General features: G+C 41.6%; 1 protein-coding gene across 4 annotated transcripts in view; it reads right to left on the bottom strand.

Annotated features, from left to right (window-relative positions):
* Window positions 1-1153: 1153 nt before the first annotated feature.
* Window positions 1154-22191, bottom strand: part of LOC141056745 (uncharacterized) — a 99952-nt gene continuing 78914 nt past the window's right edge. For 3 of the 4 annotated variants that reach the window (XM_073553194.1, XM_073553195.1, XM_073553197.1), the window contains 5 exons: window positions 10460-10623; window positions 10156-10369; window positions 7324-7430; window positions 3711-3848; window positions 1154-1913 (listed from right to left, as the gene is read on the bottom strand). In XM_073553194.1, the coding sequence (XP_073409295.1) occupies window positions 1826-1913; window positions 3711-3848; window positions 7324-7430; window positions 10156-10369; window positions 10460-10623 (711 nt within the window). In that variant the 3' untranslated portion in view covers window positions 1154-1825. Of the gene's footprint in view, window positions 1914-3710; window positions 3849-7323; window positions 7431-10155; window positions 10370-10459; window positions 10643-22191 lie in introns of all 4 variants that reach the window. The other variant, XM_073553196.1, reaches the window with a different exon arrangement.

The following is a 22191-nucleotide window of genomic DNA, read 5'->3' as shown; positions in this document are numbered from 1 at the left end:
CCATCAGATCCGACAGTGCACCTGCAAAACATTGAGACTATACACAGCTTTGATACCTGGCTCCTACTAGCCATCCGATGTAACACTCGACCCTGGGGTGCTAGAATGGATCAAGACCCTGGAAGGCGTTCAGCCTATTCCAGCAATCTCGAAAATGTAACCAGTGTGTGGCCAGGACATATGATAAGTCGATACACAACATGGGCTCCATATTGCACAACAAGCTTTTATTGTTCTATGCTTAGCTCGCTCAAGGTGGGAGGTCTGTCACTTACAGCCTTTTAAGGCTTGACCCTCTGCTGCTTGCACAAAAGAAGGGGGTTTTATAAATCCATGCCTAATAAGATACATATGATTGACATGAAATTATTTCTCCAATATTCTTCACAGAAATATGATTTTGTAATATGTCGCTGACTTGTTCATTCCATGCATAGAATACTTGGTGCTGTCCTTAAAAGTCATGGAGCGCATACAAAATACTAGATGTAGTAATTTTAATGTGGAGTGTATACATTTTTGCACCAAATACTTATGTAAAACTGTAGATCTTGCAATGCAAGTTATATTATTAACCTAACTTTCATATTGTGGGTTAAAAATGTTCTATTAAACTCAGTATTGTCAATATTTTGGAAATTTATGTTGTGTTCAGTGAGATATTGATTAAAATCTTAGTTTTGAAAGGCAGTGTACTCATTTATGCTGCGTACTCACCAAATTAATATATGGACATTCTCTTTATTTGTTTGAAATCATGCAGTACATATGCACTTCTCTGCATCCCAAAGTGTTGCCTCTGAATCACATGACAGCGGTTGTGGTCATGCGGCGCTGTGGTCACAAGCAGTATGGCGTTTTGGGCAGCAGGATTTTGATAATGTTTGGCACAGCGTATGGGTTACGATTATCCCTCAACTTGCTACAGATAAGCAAGGTGGTATTAGATTGATTGGCCAATGGGATGACGCCACCTCCAGACGAGGGATGATGGCGAAACGTCCATCGGAGCTGATGCCATTTTGGCAGGGTAGAAAAAGCATATAATGGGTATAAGGATTCTCTTTTACTTCATGATGCCTCCTTTTCTGTGATATACATCATACTAGTACTCACACCATTTTGATACAATACATCATTCTATTGCTGCTGATGGTGCTTGATTCGTCATTTTTATTTGTTTTGTACACATTTTATTACAAAAACTACACACAAATACACATACATATGCACAGAAACTTTATATACGATTTATTAACCTGTTTGAACTGTCGCATATTTTTCTTGCCTATCCTGCTGTAATATGTACCTATTTTTTCTTTGGACCCTTTTTTTTTTTTTTACTTTTCCCCTACTTTTATTAAAATTAAATAATGATTTTTTTTTTACATTTTTCAAATAATTTAATATTTATTGCGGCTTTAGGGCCGTGCATTTTTCACCTGTATTTCGATGTGATATTTACAATATATAGGCCCTCAAAACTATTTCAGAACTGCACCCCATCCCTTAAACAAGTTTTTGAAAATTTCTTTCTGACATGCAACACTATTACAAGGGCATGAAAATTAAATTTAAAGTGCACAGAATGTGTAGGTTTTTAAATAGTAAACATATAAAACTAAAGTTAACCCCAACTCTACTAAAATAAAATTGCTATGGCAGGAATGCTAAAACCAAACTTTGCAGGAAAGTGTTAAAAGTCTCCCTGTAGCTTGTAAATGTTGGTGTCCAACAGCTGAAAAGACATTTTCTTTATGTATGATTTATAAGAAAAAAAATAAAACAAACTACTCTGAATATTTGGATTTGGCAGGTTGCTACGTTAATGCTTGCAAGCAAGGACACAGTAATGTTTTATTTTCATGTTCATTTGGGCCGAATCAGCCTCTTCTCCAAGTATCTCTCGGAATCTGCAATGATAAAGGAAATTCAGCAACATCGTAAAAATGTGATAAATGCTTTATAAGATGTATATATGCTTCTTATTGTGATATGCTGCAAATAATTTAAAAAAACATCTTTATAAGTTATTTGCCACCTAACATTATACAATTGGATGATTCCACATGTCTACATGGCCAGATGCTGGGGTTTCAATAGGGAGGATGGTTCCCAAATACGTTAGGGTGTGTGCACATGCTGCGGATTCTGCTGTGGATTGATCCGCGCCGATTTTGTAAAATCCGCAAGTAAATCCGCAGGTCAAAAGATCTGCGGTTTATCTTCGGATTAGCCTGCGGTTTATCACCTCTACAAAGGAGGAGATGGTAAACCGCAGCAGAATCCGCAGAAAGAATTGACATGTCAATTCTTTCTGCGGATTAGAATTTCCCATAGGATATTATGGTACTGTACACCGCAGAAGAAACTGCTGTGGATCCGCAGCAGAATCCGCAGTGTGTGCACACACCCTTAGTGTCCACCTATAAATGGCAAAATTACTCCCCCCCCCCCTTCTCATGACATTCCAAATTTTATTCTAATTTTTTTTGGGTGGAGGGCGCATAGATTTTGCATTATCAAGAAAGCATCTTGATAAATATTCATTCTATTTTGAGAGTACCAGGCAATAAGGTGGCACAGTATGTAGACTTGCAAGGAGTTTCTACATTCTCCCTGTATTTCTGTGGGCTTCCTTCAGGTTTTCCGGTTTCCTTTCACATTCCAAAAACATACTGATAGTGAAATTAGATTGGATTGTGATACCCAATGGGAACAGGGATAAAGTCGATAAAGTGCTGTGGAATTATGGTGCTATGCAATTGAGTAAAATAGACTTGTTACCGGTACTAGGAGCCTGGCTCTATGGTGCCTGATTGAGACCGAAGAAGTATAATCTTACACCCCATTGTATTCCATGAAAAGTACATGAATTTATTAGAACCTACCACAGCAAAATAACTGTGGCAATTAAAGGGTTGTTGAACACTGATATAATGATGAATGGGGGGATAAAACTGCTGTTTTTGACAGCAGCTACTAAACAATTTACACAGCTGTAGAGTCTCACTCCATACATTCTTAAAGGTCTTTTTACAAAGGCCACTTAGTGGCACAATTCAAGCGTCAATCGGAATCGGTAAACTGTTACCAATCAGCAGTCTGCTGAATGTATGTATAGACAGGCAGACCAAAGTAAAACATGCCCACTGAGTGATCTCTATTAGATTGTTCATTGCTCTTAGGCTACCATGGTTCTTTAGAAACACTGAAAGCAGCAGGTGGAGGGTAAACCCACCTGATAAGAGATTGCCAACATTAGAGAAATAAAATATTACATTTTTATTGATATTCAAAATTAAAACCGTTAAAAAGACGGCGTATAAGACCTCCATAAAGGGAGGGGAAAACTGCTGCACGCCAAGTGGTCACTTTAGACCACTTACAGAGCGGATATCAGCTGATTAGTGAGTTGATGTCTGTGAGCCCCCAATGATCTCATACTGATGCCCAATCCTACTTTATGTCAGTCACAGACAACTCCTTTAAATATAATTTTCTGTTATCAGTACAGGTCTAAAATGTAATCAGCATCTAAACTCCGGATACATTTTTTTTTCTTCTGTATGTATTATTTACTTCTGTATAGTTCTGTATCTTTATAGTTCACATTATACATTTAATATTTCTATTCTCTGAAAACTGTGTTATAAGGAACATCTGTGCGTTTCTTCTTTAGTACAGTTAATAATTTATTTATATTGCACCTTTTTTCAGTATTTGTTAGAAATTCCTCTGCTCCTTTTACGTCTTTCTCTTTGAACTGATGAAACATAACAATTGACTGAATGAATCCAATCACTTCTGGAATAGACATCTGAAATGTGACCGGAATATCTGTGATACTGGAAGGCAAGAATAGGTGCATGTGATGTATTTTAACTGGCAAAGGACACAAAGTTAAACATTTTAATCAACATGGTAAAACAACAAAAGTCATAAAGTGTGTTTTAGCATTGGGCGAGAAGTCTTTGTTCTCAACATTTTGCTGACTTTCTGTGCACACGATTAATATTTTCAGCAGACGTTTCTGCATCAAAAACATTGCTTTAGGCTGGTTTCACATTAGCGCTTTTTAAGCGCACGCACGGCCGGGGGTAGCTCCGCCCCCGAGCCGGCTCTCTGCCCGGCGTGCCCGCCCCTTGCTTGTAGCGCCGCCTCCTAGCGCACAGCGGCGCCTGCGATCGGCGCATCCTATCTTTAGCACGGCCTGCGCACCCTATGCTAAAGATAGGGTGCGCCGATCGCAGGCGCCGCTGTGCGCTAGGAGGCGGCGCTACAAGCAAGGGGCGGGCACGCCGGGCAGAGAGCCGGCTCGGGGGTGGAGCTACCCCCGGCCGTGCGTGCGCTTAAAAAGCGCTAATGTGACACCACCCTTACCCATGTAAAACGCTGCATATAATATGCATTTTTATGGGGTTTTTTTGCGTGTTATTTCCTCTATTCATTTGCACCATTACTATAGCTGGAAAATTTTCTCAGCTCAGATGGACTGGTTACACTGTTGGAGAAATATAGCGATTCTATTGAGATCCAATCAAGTCTGGCTGTATGCTTTTGATGCACAACTGCAGCAGTAAAATTGGTGTATAATATTTCTCTGCTCAGAACAAATTTGCAGGATTAAGAACAAAAAGAATATTATTAACCCTGAGAAGGGGTTTTGGTATGAACTAGTTTAGTGGAGGGCACCATCAACAATATAGTACAACATTCTTTAAACAAACAAAGTGATCAACCTTGTCAATAGCACAGCCAAACTCAGAAAAAAAAGCGACAAGTCATAAAACAGGGATCACTACAAATGAAAAAAATAAATAAATGGTATAGATTATTATTGTTTAGAATGTATAAACCACACCAAAAAGAACACTAGATAAAAACATTTTAAAACAATGCTTCAAAGAAACACAGATCATGCACCAAAAGGCCCCATTGACAATAAGATTTTCATAAAATCCTGCCAAATATTGCACATTTACCTCTAGGTATGCAGGGATATTGACTAGAACAATCCAGAGCTCCTGAATTAATGTCTAAATATATTCTGTTATATGAATTCTAAACTGATGTTATATTCACAGGAGGTAGCTAAGTAAAAAAAAGACAAAAAAAACCCCAATCTAATATGTCATAAGGAGCCAAAATGAAACACCTGACACGCGTTGTCACTGCCGTGGCTTCCTCAGGGGGTCCATAGCATTGATTGGTTAACTGGTCTTGTACTATGGGCATTCCATTGTGGTAGGTTTTGATGACACTGTTACGTGGCTTTATTGCGAGCTATCATTCTAACATCTGCCCTGATACAGAGGCTCTATATTTTTTGTCTACCCTCCTTTTTTAACATCTACTCTTTAGCCAACTTCAAGCTAATCATACTGCTTGTATTTTTGGTTGGGGCTCCATTCACACCATTGGGTGTTTTTTTTACTTCCGTAACTCCTATGACTATAACATCAGTTTAGAGTTCATATAATAGAATATATTTAGACATTAATTCAGGAGCTCTGGATTGTTCTAGTCAATATCTCTGTATACCTCAAGGTAAATGTGCAATATTTGGCAGGATATTTTGACAATAAGGTTTTCATTGGGGCCTTTTGGAGCATGATCTGTGTTTCTTTGAAACAATGTTTTTAAATGTTTTTATCTAGTGTTCTTTTTGGTGTGGTTTGCACATTCTAAATAAAAATTATCTATACTGTTTATTTTTTTCATTTGTAGTGATCCCCGTTTTTTGACTTGTCGCTTTTTTAATGTGTTTGGGTTTTGGTATGAGCTGCAGGCTACAGAATAAAGGACGTGCAATTTGCCCAATCTGGTCCTACAGTATCCCATCAGCACAAGCTCTCCTCTCTCCCTCAATGCTGCTACAGCGGTATTAATATTGATTATAACTAGCCCTAAGAAGGGCTTTTGTAGCTGAAAGAAATATAAATGTGGTTGAATCCTTGCCTATACAGTATGTAGCTACAATTCTATCCTCCTTTCTGCAGCACCTCTCCTTGCACTGCCTGTTTCCATGTTACCTTGTGCCAAGCATAGCATCATAGGCAATCCTCTCATGTTTATTTGCTGTCTAAATAGCGCCAAACATGCAGGCCGGGAAACCAAGCTTCCACTCGAGCGTTAAAATATAGTAGAAGAGTAACGAGAATCATGATGTTCGGGCGAGTAATGAGCAATGACAAACACGCTCGCTTCATCACTACTCCACGTTTGACATTTTTGGGGAAAGCCTGCTTAATTTATGGAGTCCATGTCTCCAGAAGAACAAGCCGGGCACAATGTATGGGCACTACAATGTACTGGGCACTACAATCACAGATTTGAAATTTTCACTCAGCAACATACACTCCTGCTTGTTTCTGGAAAACACCCATGGAGTCAAAATCGTCATAACACCTGTAGATAAATTCCCAGAGGGGTGTAATTTCCAAAACGGGTTCATTTGTGGGAAATTCTGCTATTCTGGCACTTCGGATCTCTGTATATGGAATATGCAAATAATTCTACAATAATTTGTTTTCCAAGAGTTAAATAGCGCTTTTTCACTCCTGAATCTCGCCGTGTCCCTAACCATTATTGTACAGTCACATATGGGGGTATTGCTGAGTATAGCAGAAATTGTGTCAAATTTGGTGCCAGTTATACCAATTTCCCTGAGGGAAATGTAAAATCTGAGGTTAAAACTAGTTTTTTTGTGGTAAAAAGGTAATTATTTTTTTACTGCCCAATCGTATAAAATTATGTCGTATAAAATTATGTGACACATCCGTGGCGTCAATATTATCACTGTACCCCCTTAGGTAAATTCAATGAGAGGCGTGGTTTGTAAAATCGGGTCAGTATGAGGGGTTCTGCTGTCCTGGCACCTCAGAGGCTCTTCCAGTGTGTCATGGCACCTGCAAACCATAACAGCAAAATCTGCACTACAATATGGCGCTCCTTTCCTTCTGAGCTTTCCACTGTGCAAAGATTACATGTAGCAGAGTGTTGTACTCAGAAAAAAAAAATTAATCATACAGTTTGTTGTGCAAGTTCTTCTATTAGCCCACTTAAAAAAAGGCACTTCAAATGCGATGTGGTCCCTAAAAAAAATTGTTTTTATAAATTCCAGAGTTAGAACCTCATGAAATAACACTAGTCATATTTGAAAAATTGGCTTGTGGTCAGGAAGGTGAAAACAGATGGGGGAAGGGGGGTTGAAGGGGTTAAGGATAAAAAATAAATAATTTTCCTGTATCTGCAAAAAAAACAGTCTTATAAAAAAAACTGTGTGCATGAATGAAGGGGTAAACCTAAATGAAAACTTACCGTTCCTTGTCTTTTAATGGAATGGACTCAAATAAATTTTGGTACCGAGAAAACAGTTCACCTCCAAATGCATTAACATCAACATGCTCTATCAATGTATCCCACACCTGCAAAATAAAATAGACTGATGTTTTTAGCATGGTTGGGCATATTACAAGCTTTTATTGGGCTAAAGCATTGATGCAATATTTAGCCCCAAATATAACATGTCTTTAAGGTTGCAAGGTTACCTTTTTTGGAACCATTTTGGTATATTCCCATCTTCATAAATGGATATTGTCAGACAATGCTGGAAATACAAGTAGTTTTACAATTTACCACTAATTAAAATTTTCAGCCATTCTTGAGACTGTTGTCTTTAGAGCTCAGTGCCATAGAAGCTGGTTACGGCCGCTAGACAGCAGATGCGCATTGCTTAAAATTGCTTTTCTGTTGAGATTGTAGCACTGTTTTGAAGCTGGCCAGGATCGCTAGGGTGCGACTTTTCACCCTAATCCTGGCCAGCTTCAGCATAGTGCATACAATCTAGACAGCAGTGGTGGTTGGTTTCTTAGCTAATGAGCTACAAGCTAAAAAGACTTAATATTCCAAAGACTGCAAATTTTAATAAGCAGCAAATTGTAAAAATGATTGTTTAATACAAGGGCCTTGCTAGGAAAATGGCAATGAACCTTTAAAAGGGGTATTCCCATCTCCAAGATCCTATCCCAATATGGAGCAGGTGTATTAATAATAATAATAGCAAATACCTTCAATTAGAAATGTAGTTTTTCTGATTTGCTATGTCTCTTTCCTCATGTACAGGTATTGCAGGACCTAAGGTATTCATGGTTATTATGACCACTAGAAACTAGCTGTCACTATATCAGTGGTTGTAACCATGGATACATAAGGTCCTGCAATGCCTGCACATGAGGAAAGACATAGTAAATCAGAGAAATTGCATTCATTTCTAATTGGAGGTATTTGCTAATATTATTATTACACCTAGTATATATTGAGATAGGATCTTGGAAATGAGAATACCCCTTTAAAGGGAATCTGTCACCTATTTTTAGCCCTATCAGCTGCCGGCACCGCCATCAGGGGCTTGTCTACAGCACCCCAATGTGACCGGAAAGATAAGAAAAACGAGTTAGATTATACTCACCGGGGGGCGCGGTTTGGTGCAGTGGGTGTCACGGTCCGGTCCAGCGCTTCACATCTTCATAGGATGACGTCCTCCTTCTTACTTCTGCTGCGACTCCGGTGCAGGCGTACTTTATCTGCCCTGGTGAGAGCAGAGTAAAGTACTGCAGTGCGAAGCCAGGAAAGGTCAGAGAGGTCCGGCGCCTGCGCACTGCAGTACTTTACTATGCTCTCATCAGGGCAGATAAAGTACGTCTGCGCCGGAGCTATGGCAGAAGTAAGAAGGAGGATGGCATCCATAGAAGATGGGAGGCGCCGGACCGGACCGCGACACCCATCGGTCCGGACCGGGTGAGTATAATCCAACTTATTTTTCTTCTTTCAGGTTACATCGGGCTTATCTACAGCATGCTGTAGATAAGCCCCTGATGGCAATGCCGGCAGCGGAGATGGCTAAAAATAGGTGACAGATTCCCTTTAAGCTTATTTCTTATGAAGTATTTCATAAATTGCACTATTTCCTATAACATCTTCCTAAAGAAATATTTCGCCTGTGTTACAATAGAAAAATATATATGTGGAACCGCAGGACAACTTTTTCTGGTGGACCAAGGTAACACCAACAAAACATGGATGTATTCAAATATAAGGAAAGATAATCACTTGTAGACAGGCTGAATACATGTGGGGATTCCCTAACAAACAGGGATTCCCTAACAAACAGGCATTCCACACATGTATTCAAGCTGTCTAGCAGTGGCAAATCATGCAGCTGAGATGACGAAAACTAAGTCTCCTAGCACGCCAAAATACTCGGAGGACACCAGAGCATGCTCAGGAAAACCCAAGCAACGAATATACGCGCTCATCACTAATAATCACATCATCAGATATTCCTGGACAGTATTTTAGAGGAAGAATTGGACATTTGTAGAGATGAGCCAATTGGGCAAAATTTTAATTTTCCTGCTTGTGTGGATTTTCCCGGGAAATTCAATTTGCAGAGAAGTTATTCTCCCCAAATTTAATGTCCCTTATTATCCTATGTGATCTCTCCAGACTACAGAGCATAATATAATGAAGATGTAAATAACTTATTTTCACCTTACCACTCACCTCTCTGGCCGCTCTGCTTGTCATAGTCACCCATACAATCTTTGGCACATCTTCTCATCTTTCCCGTTTTCGCTGAATCCCAAGACCTCTTTGTGCTAGGCTGGGGACAGTTCTGGGAAAGCACTCGTAAAGTAAAGATGACATGATGTGCACTGCAACCTTGTGCGCGCATGCACATAAATATTCTGGGCCTCTTTAAAACTGCAAGTCCTAGCCTAGTGTGAAGAGGCCCAGGATTCAGCGATCGATGGCAGAGATATAAAGATTTGACCAATACCAGATGGGTGACAAGTAAAATGACTACGATAAGTGTAATTTTGTTTAACCTTGGGATGGCCATATGTGGTTCATCAATATGGCAGCAAGCTCCCATTATTTGGCTAAATGGCTGTGAAAGCGAATTACCAAAAAAAATCTGCTTTTTGGCAATATTTGCAGAATTTAATTCCATTTAAATCTATATGCTCATCTCTAGACACTATTGAAATATCATGACAAGCAGCAGTTAATGACAGCAGAATTATATTATACTGTACAGTAGTAAAGGACTATAGATGCTACCTACATTATATGTAATCAGTAAGTTACCTCTGACATTACTACATTAAGGTCTTCTGACAAATTTTTGTATTCAATCTCACTGGACAGTTCACCAGCATGGACAGCCAAACATCCTCTCGTCTTCAGTACTCGAACTGTCTCATTGAGAAACTTGTCTAATGTAAAAAAATGAGCAGCAAGTCCAGCATTTACCAGGTCCACAGAAGCATCCTTAACAGGTAACTTCTCAGCCAGAGCTACCCTACAGACAGAGGACAGATGATTGTCAAGTCACTTATACCATCTAATGATCCCATATCATTAAAATTAGGAAATCCAGTTTAGTACTCACATGTAGGTCACATTTTTTGCTGAAGTCAGTTCTTTTGCCAAACTTAGTTGGGATTCACTGATGTCTAGTCCCAGGACCTTTTTGAAGTGAGGAGCTAGAGGTAAAGTGTAACGTCCGGTCCCACAGCCAACATCCAGCGCCATTTCAAGGGGCTGCCTATTATTCTTAATAAGTGGTAGAGTACTTTTAAAAAAGGAAGAATTATTTCTATATACACTATATTTATTGTGTTGATAAAAGTAAATGGTAGGTACAATCATTTGGTATTTTTCAGCCATTTACACACATTGTACAATCAGTTAAATACACTGTAGCACATTCCTACAGAATTGTTTGTTTATGCAAATGTGGTGCCCCTGAGGGTTCAGTCGCCACAGAGGTACTGCACCTCATCTAGAGGTGTGGTATCCCACCCTCGGGTAAGGAGGGAACACCACACAGGACTCCTATCACTTGCACCCAATACACACCAGACTGGCCAGGAAAGAGTGTTGGGAGGCAGGTGGGAAAGGTAGGTAGAGTGGGAGGAGATAAGGAGATTGGGTGACAAGGAGTGTAGCCAATTAGTGACCAGGAGGTGACAGTTGGAGGGAGGAGTCAAGCCTCAGGTAGAGGATCTTTCTGGAAGATCTAGTCAGTCGGTGACAGGACAGTGGAGGAGCAGGACTGATGCAGTGAGAGTCCGAGTCAGTGAGAGAACCATCTAGAAGGAAGCTCCAAAGAGAAAAGAAGGGGTCCTTTGGGGCATGGATCGTGCGTTAAGCCAACCGTGGGACCCGCATCCTGAAAGGGAGGACCAGGCCGCAGTGAGGAAACTGGCCCCTCAGACTAGTGGAGTACTACAAGGCTCAGCTAGAAAGCCGGAGGCTGAGGTAACTAAGTGCCTCAGCCACAACCGTATACATTCCTGACAAAGGTGGCTGTAGAGGATCCCAGGGACTGACCCACGTCGCTTGGTGAGATCCGTGGCTGCCGGCTTGGGGACACTGTGTGCAAAGGCACAGGGCAGGAGAGAGAGCAAAGAAAAGCACAGAGAGACGGCCTAGAAAGGGTAAGACAAAGAGGAGTCCTGAAATGGTGTCACCAATTTACCTAGGAATTGGCTGGACCCCTCACCTGGAGGACACAGTACCAAGCGGGTCATCGAGTAACAAGGAGCGTGAGTAAAGACCTTGAAACTGCACCCAACTGTGTCCTTTGTCTTAATACATCTCTCCTGCCATATACCGCACTCACCATCACCGTCACCGGCTCAACTGCCCTGGGACACCGCTCTGCCCCTGGAGAGCTTCACCATCTTAGCTGCTAAATCATCATCCCAGAGGATTTGCATCGCAGCGTCGGCTATCCTAACCGAGTACCACGGGTGGTGTCACGATTCCCCTTTCCCTACTATTTATCCTACCATCTTTCCCCCTCATCTGAACTGCCATCTACTTTATTGGACACCCAGGGCCACGGACCGGGTCACCATCACCACAGTGACACACTTCCCATTTAAAGAGCCTGAAAGGCCCGTACCGAGTAACCCCCGGCCCTGCTGGGCGTTCCACATGAGCATCAATAATAAAAACATGAGAATCCACAACAGAAAATATTTGCCTCAGATGCATTCTCTGATTTATATTTTTAAAATATTTAGAAAACCATGTACCACCTCCTTTACACAACAAATACTTGCTACTTCGTGTTTCATATCACATCAAATCCCAATAAAATACATTTAACCCCTTAACGACCACCGATACGCCTTTTAATGGTGGCAGTTAAGGGTACTTATTCCTCAGTGCAGCTTTTTAACGGCGCTGAGAAATAAGTTTATAGAGCCACAGCATCGGAAAATCTCTGGGGTCTCAGCTACTAGGGGTAGCCAAGACCCTGGAGAGCATGATTCAGGTCAGTGTTTGACCGTTCCCAGTCTTATGATCACCGTTATTTACGGTGATTGCAAAAAAAGAGTCTGATTTTCAATTAATTTTTCTCTCCTCTGATTTGATCTAGCATACCAGAGGAGAGAGAGAAATGGGGTCTCCCTCTGACATCCCAGGACCCTCCGGCTCCGTCCCCCGACTCTCCGTGTCATCTTCACAGAAGAAAATGGAAGACGCATGCGCAGTGCGCCTGCAGAGATCAGCCTGCTGGTACCCGTCAACAATAGATTTTTCCTATTGGTTCATTTTGATCACTCTGATTCCTATCACAGTGATTAAAATAAAAAAAAAAAAATCAATCAAATCCCCGTGTGTCACACCCTCAGTTAGGTAAAAAAAAATAACCAAAAAAAATATTTTTTTCCAATTAAGGTTAGGGTTGGGGCTAGGGTTGGGGTTAGGGTTATGTTTAGAGTTAAGGTTGTGATTTGGGTTATGGGTTGGAGTTAGAATTGGGACCACAAAATTTGTTGTGCAATTTCTCCTAAGTACTTAGATACCCTGTATGTGGGGGAAAGCCACTGTTTGGGTGCATGGCAAGGATCAGAAGGGAGGGAGCACTGTGACTTTTTGAACGCAAAAAATTGGCCTTTGTTGCATTAAAGCTTTGTCACTGCGATTAATTAAGCATATTCAAGATATGCATAAAGCTAACCCAGAAATTTTGAGTTTTGCAGGGATTGAAAAGGTCAATTTTCCACCTCAAGAAGGCAACCATGACAAAGCTTTATTGCAACAAGAAGCAAAATGGATCCTGAAAGCGAATGCACAAGGTCCTTTGGGACTAAATGACCGGATCGATCTATCAGTATTTTTATGAAAAATGTTATATAAAAAATTGTATGTAAAGTTAGATTATAATCTTCCTATGATATTGTAAAAATATAGATTATCTTGTAAATCGATATGGAAAGATTTATTCTTTACTAGTATCTTGCACTCTGTATATTGTATAACCATATATTTTTTGTAAATGTTTGTTTCACAACTTGTTATGTATTTTAATTAGTAAGGTCTGTGATCCTATAAAGGGAATGACCTTTAGCTAATCCCCTCACCTGGACCCGTAGAAGCGAGTAATCGCGAAACGGCCGTTGTCTGGCACCTCCCTCCCCTAGCATTCCTCTAACGTCCTGCATGTCCACACATCCATTGATGGAATTTATGTGAAATAAAGACGCACAGTTTTTCAGCTATATCGGTGAGTGCTGCATATTTCTTTTTTCGCTATCCGTGGATATGCCTGGGGGGAATGAAAGGCCCACTAAGCCTGCCCAGAGGACTAGGCCCCCAGACAGGCTGTCTTTGGAGATGCCTGTGCCGGCACATGCCGCTATGTTAGAAGCCTCTCCAGGGACCCTCCTGGCCCAGGGCACAGGTCAGAGAGGAATTCCATTGCGCACCTGGGGCCTAATGCAGGACAGGAAGAGACCCCCAACCCTGGGGATGAGGCATCGATCATCTACCACACGGCAGCTGTTGAAGGAGAGGTGCCGGCTGGGTTGTCTGGTAGGAGCCACGGATCCCTTAACGTCAGAGGCGCAGACAATGCACATCAATCGCAGCAATCTTCGGAAGGATGGTCAATAAGGACCCTAGGAACAGGTTTAACAGAACCCCCTCTACATCTGACCAGAGGCGAGTCCAAAGAAGAGGACGACGTGGAGGATTCCAGAACCACAATGGACGGGGGAATGATGGCTCCCAGGCGGCCTGGTAATTATGATTCTATGTTTTGTTTGTCTCCTTTTACCTGTGCATCAAAAGGGGGTAGGGGTAGTTAAGGATCCCTGGGGTTAAATTTATTTCCCAAAACTTTGACCATAGATTCACCCAGCAGCGAGATAAAAGCATTTTTAACAAGCTTAAAAAAAAAAAAAAAAAAAAAAAGGAGGATAGACCGTCTAGAAGGATCCGGACCAGCACACTTATCTGCTTGGACTAGTCCTTACATTCATCAAGGGGGGGGGTGTCACGGGTGTAAGTGAGGCTACTATGGGTGTTTCGGAATCAATGCCTGCTGGGGAAGGAGATAATGGTCATTTAGATGACAGGGTGTGGGGTGAGGTATATATTTGTTTTTTGGGTCCCCTAGGCGCCCACCTTAAAAAGGGAAGTCAGGGAAAAAATTTGGAAAGATGAATATGTTGATATCTTTTCCTTGTTACCACTAGATAAGATAAGTTTTGAGAAATTTGGAAAGGAAGCAAATAAAAAGGATGAGGAGGAAAAGCGTCAAGGTCAAATGATATCACAGACATTCACAATATGGTTACAAGCCTTTACCATCTTGGCCAGTGTTATAGGGGAGAAAGCACCAGAAAACTTCTCAAAATTGTTTTGTTACACGGACTCCATTGGAGAAGATTATAGAGCATATGGGGGCCAAGCATGGTTGCGATATGATGAGCAATTTCGCCAGCATAAGGCCATTCACACTTCCCATCAGGTGGGATCAGAAGAATATTGGTCTCTGGGTCAAGATTATGGCCCCTAATTATAAATATGGTAATCCCCTTCATAGGTGGGCCAGTAATTCCGGCCAAGCAGGGTAGAGTTCAGGTGGCCAGGCATCAGGAAGCTTTCAGGGCCGGGGTGTCACACAGATATCCAGCTTGTGTTGGCAGTTTAACGAAAACCAATGAAAGTTCGGCCCCGGTTGCAAATTCAGACACTTGTGTTCAATATGCAATGGATCCATGCATGGGACCATTAAATGTTTCAGAAGGAACAGTGGAAGGGCTGGGGGAACCGGCTATAGTCAAGGGGCAAACACCTATCAAGCTACACGCGATGCTCCCCTATCTAAATAGGTACCCAGATAGATTCAAGGCAGATTTGCTAACCAAAGGCTTCAGAGACAGTTTCACGATTCCCGCCCCAACATTACAAATACAAAGAAAGTTAAAAAATCTTAGCTCAGCCTATCAGTACTCCGAAATTTTGACAGAAAATTAAGAAAAGTAGTGCTTTTAAGTCCTTTTAAGTCCCCCCCTTCCAGACCTGGTGGTTTCTCCTTTGGGTATTGTACCAAAGAAGGAACCAAATAAGTACCGGAAGATTCACCACCTGTTATACACCCGTGGCAAGTCAGTTAATGACGGCATTGATCAGGAATTATGTTCCATCATATACACGTCGATGAGGCAGTGCAGTGGGTGAAAAAATGTGGAAGGGGTGCTCTAATGGTGAAAACCAACGTGGAATCAGCTTTTAGGTTGTTGCCAGTACATCTGGTTAGTCAGCGTTTGCTCGGTTGCCAATGGGATGGGGAGTACTTTGTGGACAGGCGTTTACCCATGGGCTGCTCTTTGTCTTGTTCATTGAGGCTTTTAGCACTTTTTTGGTGTGGGTGGTAAGAGACATCTCAGATTTTTGCTCATTGATCCATTATTTGGATGATTTTTTGTGTGTAGGCCCATCACATGTGTGTGATACCATTTTGAAGAGCCTGAAGTGGGTAGCAAAGGAATTTGGGGTCCGTTTAGCTCCGGAAAAAATGGTTCATCATAGAATCATAGAATCGTAGAGTTGGGAGGGACCTCCTGGGCCATCTGGTCCAACCCCCTGCTCAAAGCAGGATTCGCTAAATCATCCCAGTTAGATGTCTGTCCAGCCTCTGTTTGAAGACTTCCATTGAAGGAGAACTCACCACTTCTCGTGGCAGCCTGTTCCACTCATTGATCACTCTAACTGTCAAAAAGTTTTTTCTAATATCTAATCTGTGTCTCCTCCCATTCAGCTTCATCCCATTGCTTCTAGTCTTTCCTTGTGCAAATGAGAATAAAGTTGATCCTTCTACAATGTGACAGCCCTTTAGATATTTGTAGACAGCTATTAAGTCTCCTCTCAGTCTTCTCTTTTGCAAACTTTTCCAAATCCTGCAACCTTTCCTCATAAGACAGGGTTTGCAGACCGGTCACCATTCTGGTCGCTCTTTTCTGAACTTGCTCCAGTTTGTTGATGTCTTTTTTAAAATGTGGTGCCCAAAATTGGACACAATATTCCAGATGAGGTCTGACCAAAGAGGAGTAGAGGGAAATAATTACTTCACGTGATCTAGACTGTATGCTTCTGTTAATACATCCTAGAATTGCATTTGCCTTTTTTGCTGCTGCATCACACTGTTGACTCATATTCAGTCTGTGATCTATTAGTATACCCAAGTCTTTTTCACATGTGCTGTCACTTAGCCCTATTCCTCCCATTCTATAAATGCTTTTTTCATTTTTATTGCCCAGATGTAGTACTTTGCATTTCTCCCTGTTAAAAACCATTCTGTTAGTTGCTGCCCACTTCTCCAGTTTATTGAAATCTTTTTGAATCCTCTCTCTCTCTTCTCTAGTATTAGCTATCCCTCCTAGCTTTGTGTCATCAGCAAATTTAATCAGTTTACCCTCAATTCCTTCATCTAAATCGTTGATAAAGATGTTGAACAATACAGGGCCCAGGACAGAGCCCTGTGGTACCCCACTTGAGACATTCTTCCAACTGGATGTGCAGCCATTTACGACCACTCTTTGGGTCCGATCACTAAGCCAGTTATGAATCCACCTAACAGTTGCCTTGTCCATTCCATACTTAGTCATTTTTTCAATAAGGATTGTATGAGAGACTTTGTCAAATGCTTTGCTGAAGTCAAGATATACTATATCTACAGCATTTCCTTGATCCACCCAATCAGTAATACCGTCATAGAAGGAAATTAAATTAGTCTGACATGACTTATTAGTTACAAACCCATGCTGACTCTGTTTAATCACTTCATTCTTATCCAAGTAATGACATACATGTTGTTTAATAATTTGTTCAAAGATCTTTCCTGGTATAGAAGTCAGACTCACCGGCCTAAAGTTGCCTGGGTCCACCTTCTTCCCCTTTTTGAAGATAGGAACAACATTTGCTCTTCTCCAGTCTTCTGGCACTTCTCCTGTTCTCAAAGAATTTTCAAAGATTATGGAGAGGGGTTCAAAAATTTCTTCTGCTATCTCCTTCAGTACTCTGGGGTGTAATTCATCTGGACCTGGAGACTTGAATTCATTTAGGTTAGCTAAGTGTTTCATCACTATCTTTCTGTTTATAGATATCCTGGATTCTTCTATTCCCTTAATAGGACAGTGAATAACAGTTGATGTTACATTTCCTTTCTGAGAGAAAACATGCAAAATAGGAATTTAAAAGTTCAGCCTTCTCAACATCCTGTCTTACCATTTCATCATTTTCATCCTGTAAAAATCCTATAGCATCTTTGACTTTACTTTTGCTTTTGACATATCCCCAAAATCCTTTATTATTGCTTTTGACATCTCTTGCAAGTCTCAATTCATTTTCAGCTTTAGATAATCTGATTTGTGCCCTGCAGGTTCTGCAGACAGCATTATATTCTTCTTTAGATATGCCTCCCTCTTTCCATTTTATAAACATTTTTTTCTTCCTTTTTAGCATGTGCTTAAGTTCTGTGTTCATCCATCCTGGTTTCCTTAAATGCTTCCTATTCTTCCCTCTTTTCGGAATTGTTAACAACTGTGCTTTGAGAATTTCATTTTTCAAGATTTCCCATCCTTCCTGGACATTTTTGTCTTTAAGGATATCTAGCCATTGGATCCCTCCAATTCTCTTTCTGAATCCCTTAAAATCTGCCATTCTGAAATCTAACCTTGACGTCTGAGTCTTCACAGGTCTTCCGCCTCTAGTTATCCAAAATTCTAAAATAGCATGGTCGCTACCTCCTAGGGTCCCAGCCACTTTTACCTCCTCAACCATTTCCTCCCTGTTTATAAGGATTAGATCCAAGGTAGCAGTTCCCCTTGTTTTCTCCTTTACCTTTTGGAAGATAAAAGTTGTCAGCAAGAGAGGATAAGAATTTCCTTGACCTGTTAGTTTTGCCTGAGAGAGATTCCCAACAAATGTCTGGATAGTTGAAATCTCCCATGACAACTATGTCATATTTTTTGGAGAACTTGGCCATTTGATTAGAGTTGAGCGATACCGTCCGATACTTCAAAGTATCGTATCGGATGGTATCGGCCGATCTTTAAAAAAAGTATCGGTATCGCCGATTCCGATACCGGAAGTCCCATTCAAGTCTATGGGACTTCCGGTATCGGAATAAGAAAAACCCTTTCCTGCCCTTGTACAGCCTCTCTGGGGTCTGTACGGGCCTTTCGGGGGGCTGTGCCGGCCTGCCAGGGGGTCTGTGCAGGCTCCGGGGGGCTGTGCCGGCCTGCCGGTGGTCTGTGCAGGCTCCGGGGGGCTGTGCCGGCCTGCCGGGGGGCTGTGCCGGCCTGCCGGGGGGCTGTGCCGGCCTGCCGGGGGGCTGTGCAGGCTCCGGGGGTCTGTGCAGGCATCGTCCGATGGGACTACAAGTCCCATCGGGCGATGCCTGCTACCATGACAGTGATTGACACATTAGCCAATGATGGGACAGTAGTACTCCCATCATCCGGCTAATGTGTTAAATGTAAAAAAAAAAAAAAAAAAAAATTACATGCTACATACATACAACATGCATACTACATACATGCTACATTCATACTACATACTACATACATGCTACATTCATACTACATACTACATACATGCTACATTCATACTACATAAATACTACATGCAACATACATACTACATATATACTACATACATACTGCATGCTACATACATACCACATATATACTACATACATACTACATGCATGCTACATACATAACATATATACTACATGCATGCTACATACATACTACATGCTACATACTACATATATACTACATGCATGCTACATACATACTACATGCTACATACTACATATATACTACATGCATGCTACATGCTACATACTACATATATACTACATGCATGCTACATACATACTACATACATACTACATATATACTACATGCATGCTACATACATACTACATGCTACATACATACTACATATATACTACATACATACTACATACATACTACATGCATGCTACATACATACCACATACATAACACATATATACTACATGTATACTACAGTGCGGAAGGATACCTACCTTCCGTCATTGGATTCCTGCAGCCCGTAGAGAACGGCAGCATCATCTGATGCTGCAGTTCTCTACCCAAGATCGTCGTGGGACACACTCGTGGACTGCTTCGGATCGTGGGTGAGTATTTTTGTGGTTTGTTATGTTAATATTTATTCCGGAAAAGACAATGGCTTCGGGGAACAATGTGACAAGTATTGGTAAGTATGTTACTCTATGTTAGATGTACTGTATGTCTATGTATGTATTGTATGAATGTATTGTATGTATGTAGTATATATGTGGTATGTATGTAGCATGTAGTATGTATGTAGTATGTATGCAGTATGTATGTAGTATGTATGTAGTATATATGTAGCATGCAGTATGTATGTAGCATGTATGTAGTATGTATGTGGTATGTATGTAGCATGTAGTATGTATGTAGTATGTATGTAGTATGTATGTGGTATGTATGTAGCATGTAGTATGTATGTAGTATGTATGTAGTATGTATGTGGTATGTATGTGGCATGTAGTATGTATGTAGCATGCATGTAGTATGTATGTAGCATGCATGTAGTATGTATGTAGCATGCATGTAGTATGTATGTAGTATGTATGTGGTATGTATGTAGCATGTAGTATGTATGTAGCATGCATGTAGTATGTATGTAGCATGCATGTAGTATGTATGTAGTATGTATGTGGTATGTATGTAGCATGTAGTATGTATGTAGCATGCATGTAGTATATGTAGTATGTAGTATGTATGTAGTATGTATGTGGTATGTATGTAGCATGTAGTATGTATGTAGCATGCATGTAGCATGCATGTAGTATGTATGTAGTATGTATGTAGTATGTATGTATCATGCAGTATGTATGTAGCATGTATGTAGTATGTATGTAGTATATATGTAGTATGTATGTAGTATATATGTAGTATGTATGTAGCATGTAGTATGTATGTAGCATGCATGTAGTATGTATGTAGCATGTAGTATGTATGTAGCATGTAGTATGTATGTAGCATGTAGTATGTATGTAGCATGTAGTATGTATGTAGCATGTATGTAGTATGTATGTAGCATGTATGTAGTAGTCCCATCGGACGATGCTTGCACAGACCCCCGGACATCAGCACAGCCCCCCGGCAGGCCGGCACAGCCCCCCGGCAGGCTGGTACAGACCCCCACAGGGTGCACAGACCACCGGCAGGCCGGCACAGCCCCCCGGCAGGCCGGTACAGACCCCCACAGGGTGCACAGACCACCGGCAGGCCGGCACAGCCCCCCGGCAGGCCGGTACAGACCCCCACAGGGTGCACAGACCACCGGCAGGCCGGCACAGCCCCCCGGCAGGCCGGTACAGACCCCGGGCAGTCCACACAGCCCCCCAGCAGGCCGGCGCAGCCCCCCGGCAGGCCGGCAGAGACCCCCGGAAGGCCCGAAATGACGGCGCATCATGATGCGCACACACCGCGCATCATGATGACGTCAGTCTGTCAATCAACTTTGAACTTCCGATGCCGAATTCCGATATTGAAAAAATATCGGAAGTCCGTATCGGAATTCCGATACAGCAAGTATCGGCCGATACCCGATACTTGCGGTATCGGAATGCTCAACACTACATTTGATGCATAAAGAGTTCATCCATATCTTCAGCTTGCACAGGCGGCCTGTAGTAAATGCCTACAATGGTGTCCTTTCCATTGTTCTGTCCTTGTATTCTTACCCAAACAGTTTCCACAGAACTCCCAGTCTCTGAAGCTTCAATCTCTGTGCAGATATACGCGTTTCTAACATACAATGCGACACCCCCTCCTCGTTTATCAAGTCTGTTTCTTGCAAATAAGTTGTATCCTTCTAGTCTTGTATTCCAGTCATGTGTATTGTCCCACCAAGTTTCAGTGATTCCAATGACATCATATTTCTTTTCCTGTGTTAGTAGTTCCAATTCTCCTTGTTTGTTGCCCATGCTTTGTGCATTAGTATAGAAACATTTTAGTTTGTGATTGGTTTCTCTTTCTCCAATATTTTTATTAATTAGATTCTTTCGTCTTTGTTCTTCCTTTCCACTTCTAATAGCAGAGTTCTCAATAGCACTTGTCAGGTGTATGGCTTTTTCTGGTCTTTTGCTTCCCTTCCCATGTTGTTCTAGTTTAAAGCTCTCCTTACAAGTGTAGCAAGGCGACTTCCAAATACCTGCTATCCAGTCTTCGTAAGGTGCACCCCATCTCTAGCAAGTAGTCCATCGTATAAGTAGTTCACTCCGTGATCCAGAAATCCAAATCGTTGCTGACGGCACCATCGACGTAGCCAGTTGTTCACCTGCAGAATCTTATTCCACCTCCTTGTTCCATGGCCATCCACTGGGAGGATGGAAGAGAAGACCACCTGCGCTCCCAGTTCTTTCACTTTCTTGCCTAAGTCTTCAAAGTCTCTGCAGATGGTTTCCAGGTCGTTTCTTGCGGTGTCATTTGTCCCCACATGTAGTAGCAGGAATGGGTAGTCATCTGTAGGTCTGAAGAGTCCTGATATCCTGTCAGACATATCTTTAATTTTTGCACCTGGAAGACAGCACCTTTCTCTTGAAGTTATATCCGGTCTGCAGATAGCGGCCTCTGTTCCTCTCAACAGGGAATCCCCCATGACCACCACTCTCCGTTTCTTCTTCACAACATTTTTCTTTCTCCATCCAGGAGGACTCTGAAGGCGTACAAGGTTGCTGTTTGTTGGCAAAGTCTTATCCTGATGTATTTCTTCATTGTTTTCCTGCGTGAGAGC

Source organism: Dendrobates tinctorius, unplaced genomic scaffold (genome assembly GCF_039654945.1).
Source record: "Dendrobates tinctorius isolate UK_male_01 unplaced genomic scaffold, ASM3965494v1 ptg000199l, whole genome shotgun sequence".
In the NCBI taxonomy this organism is placed as follows: domain Eukaryota; kingdom Metazoa; phylum Chordata; class Amphibia; order Anura; family Dendrobatidae; genus Dendrobates; species Dendrobates tinctorius.
Note: the sequence above shows the minus strand (reverse complement) of the source record. Positions and strands in the feature narration are given on the sequence as shown.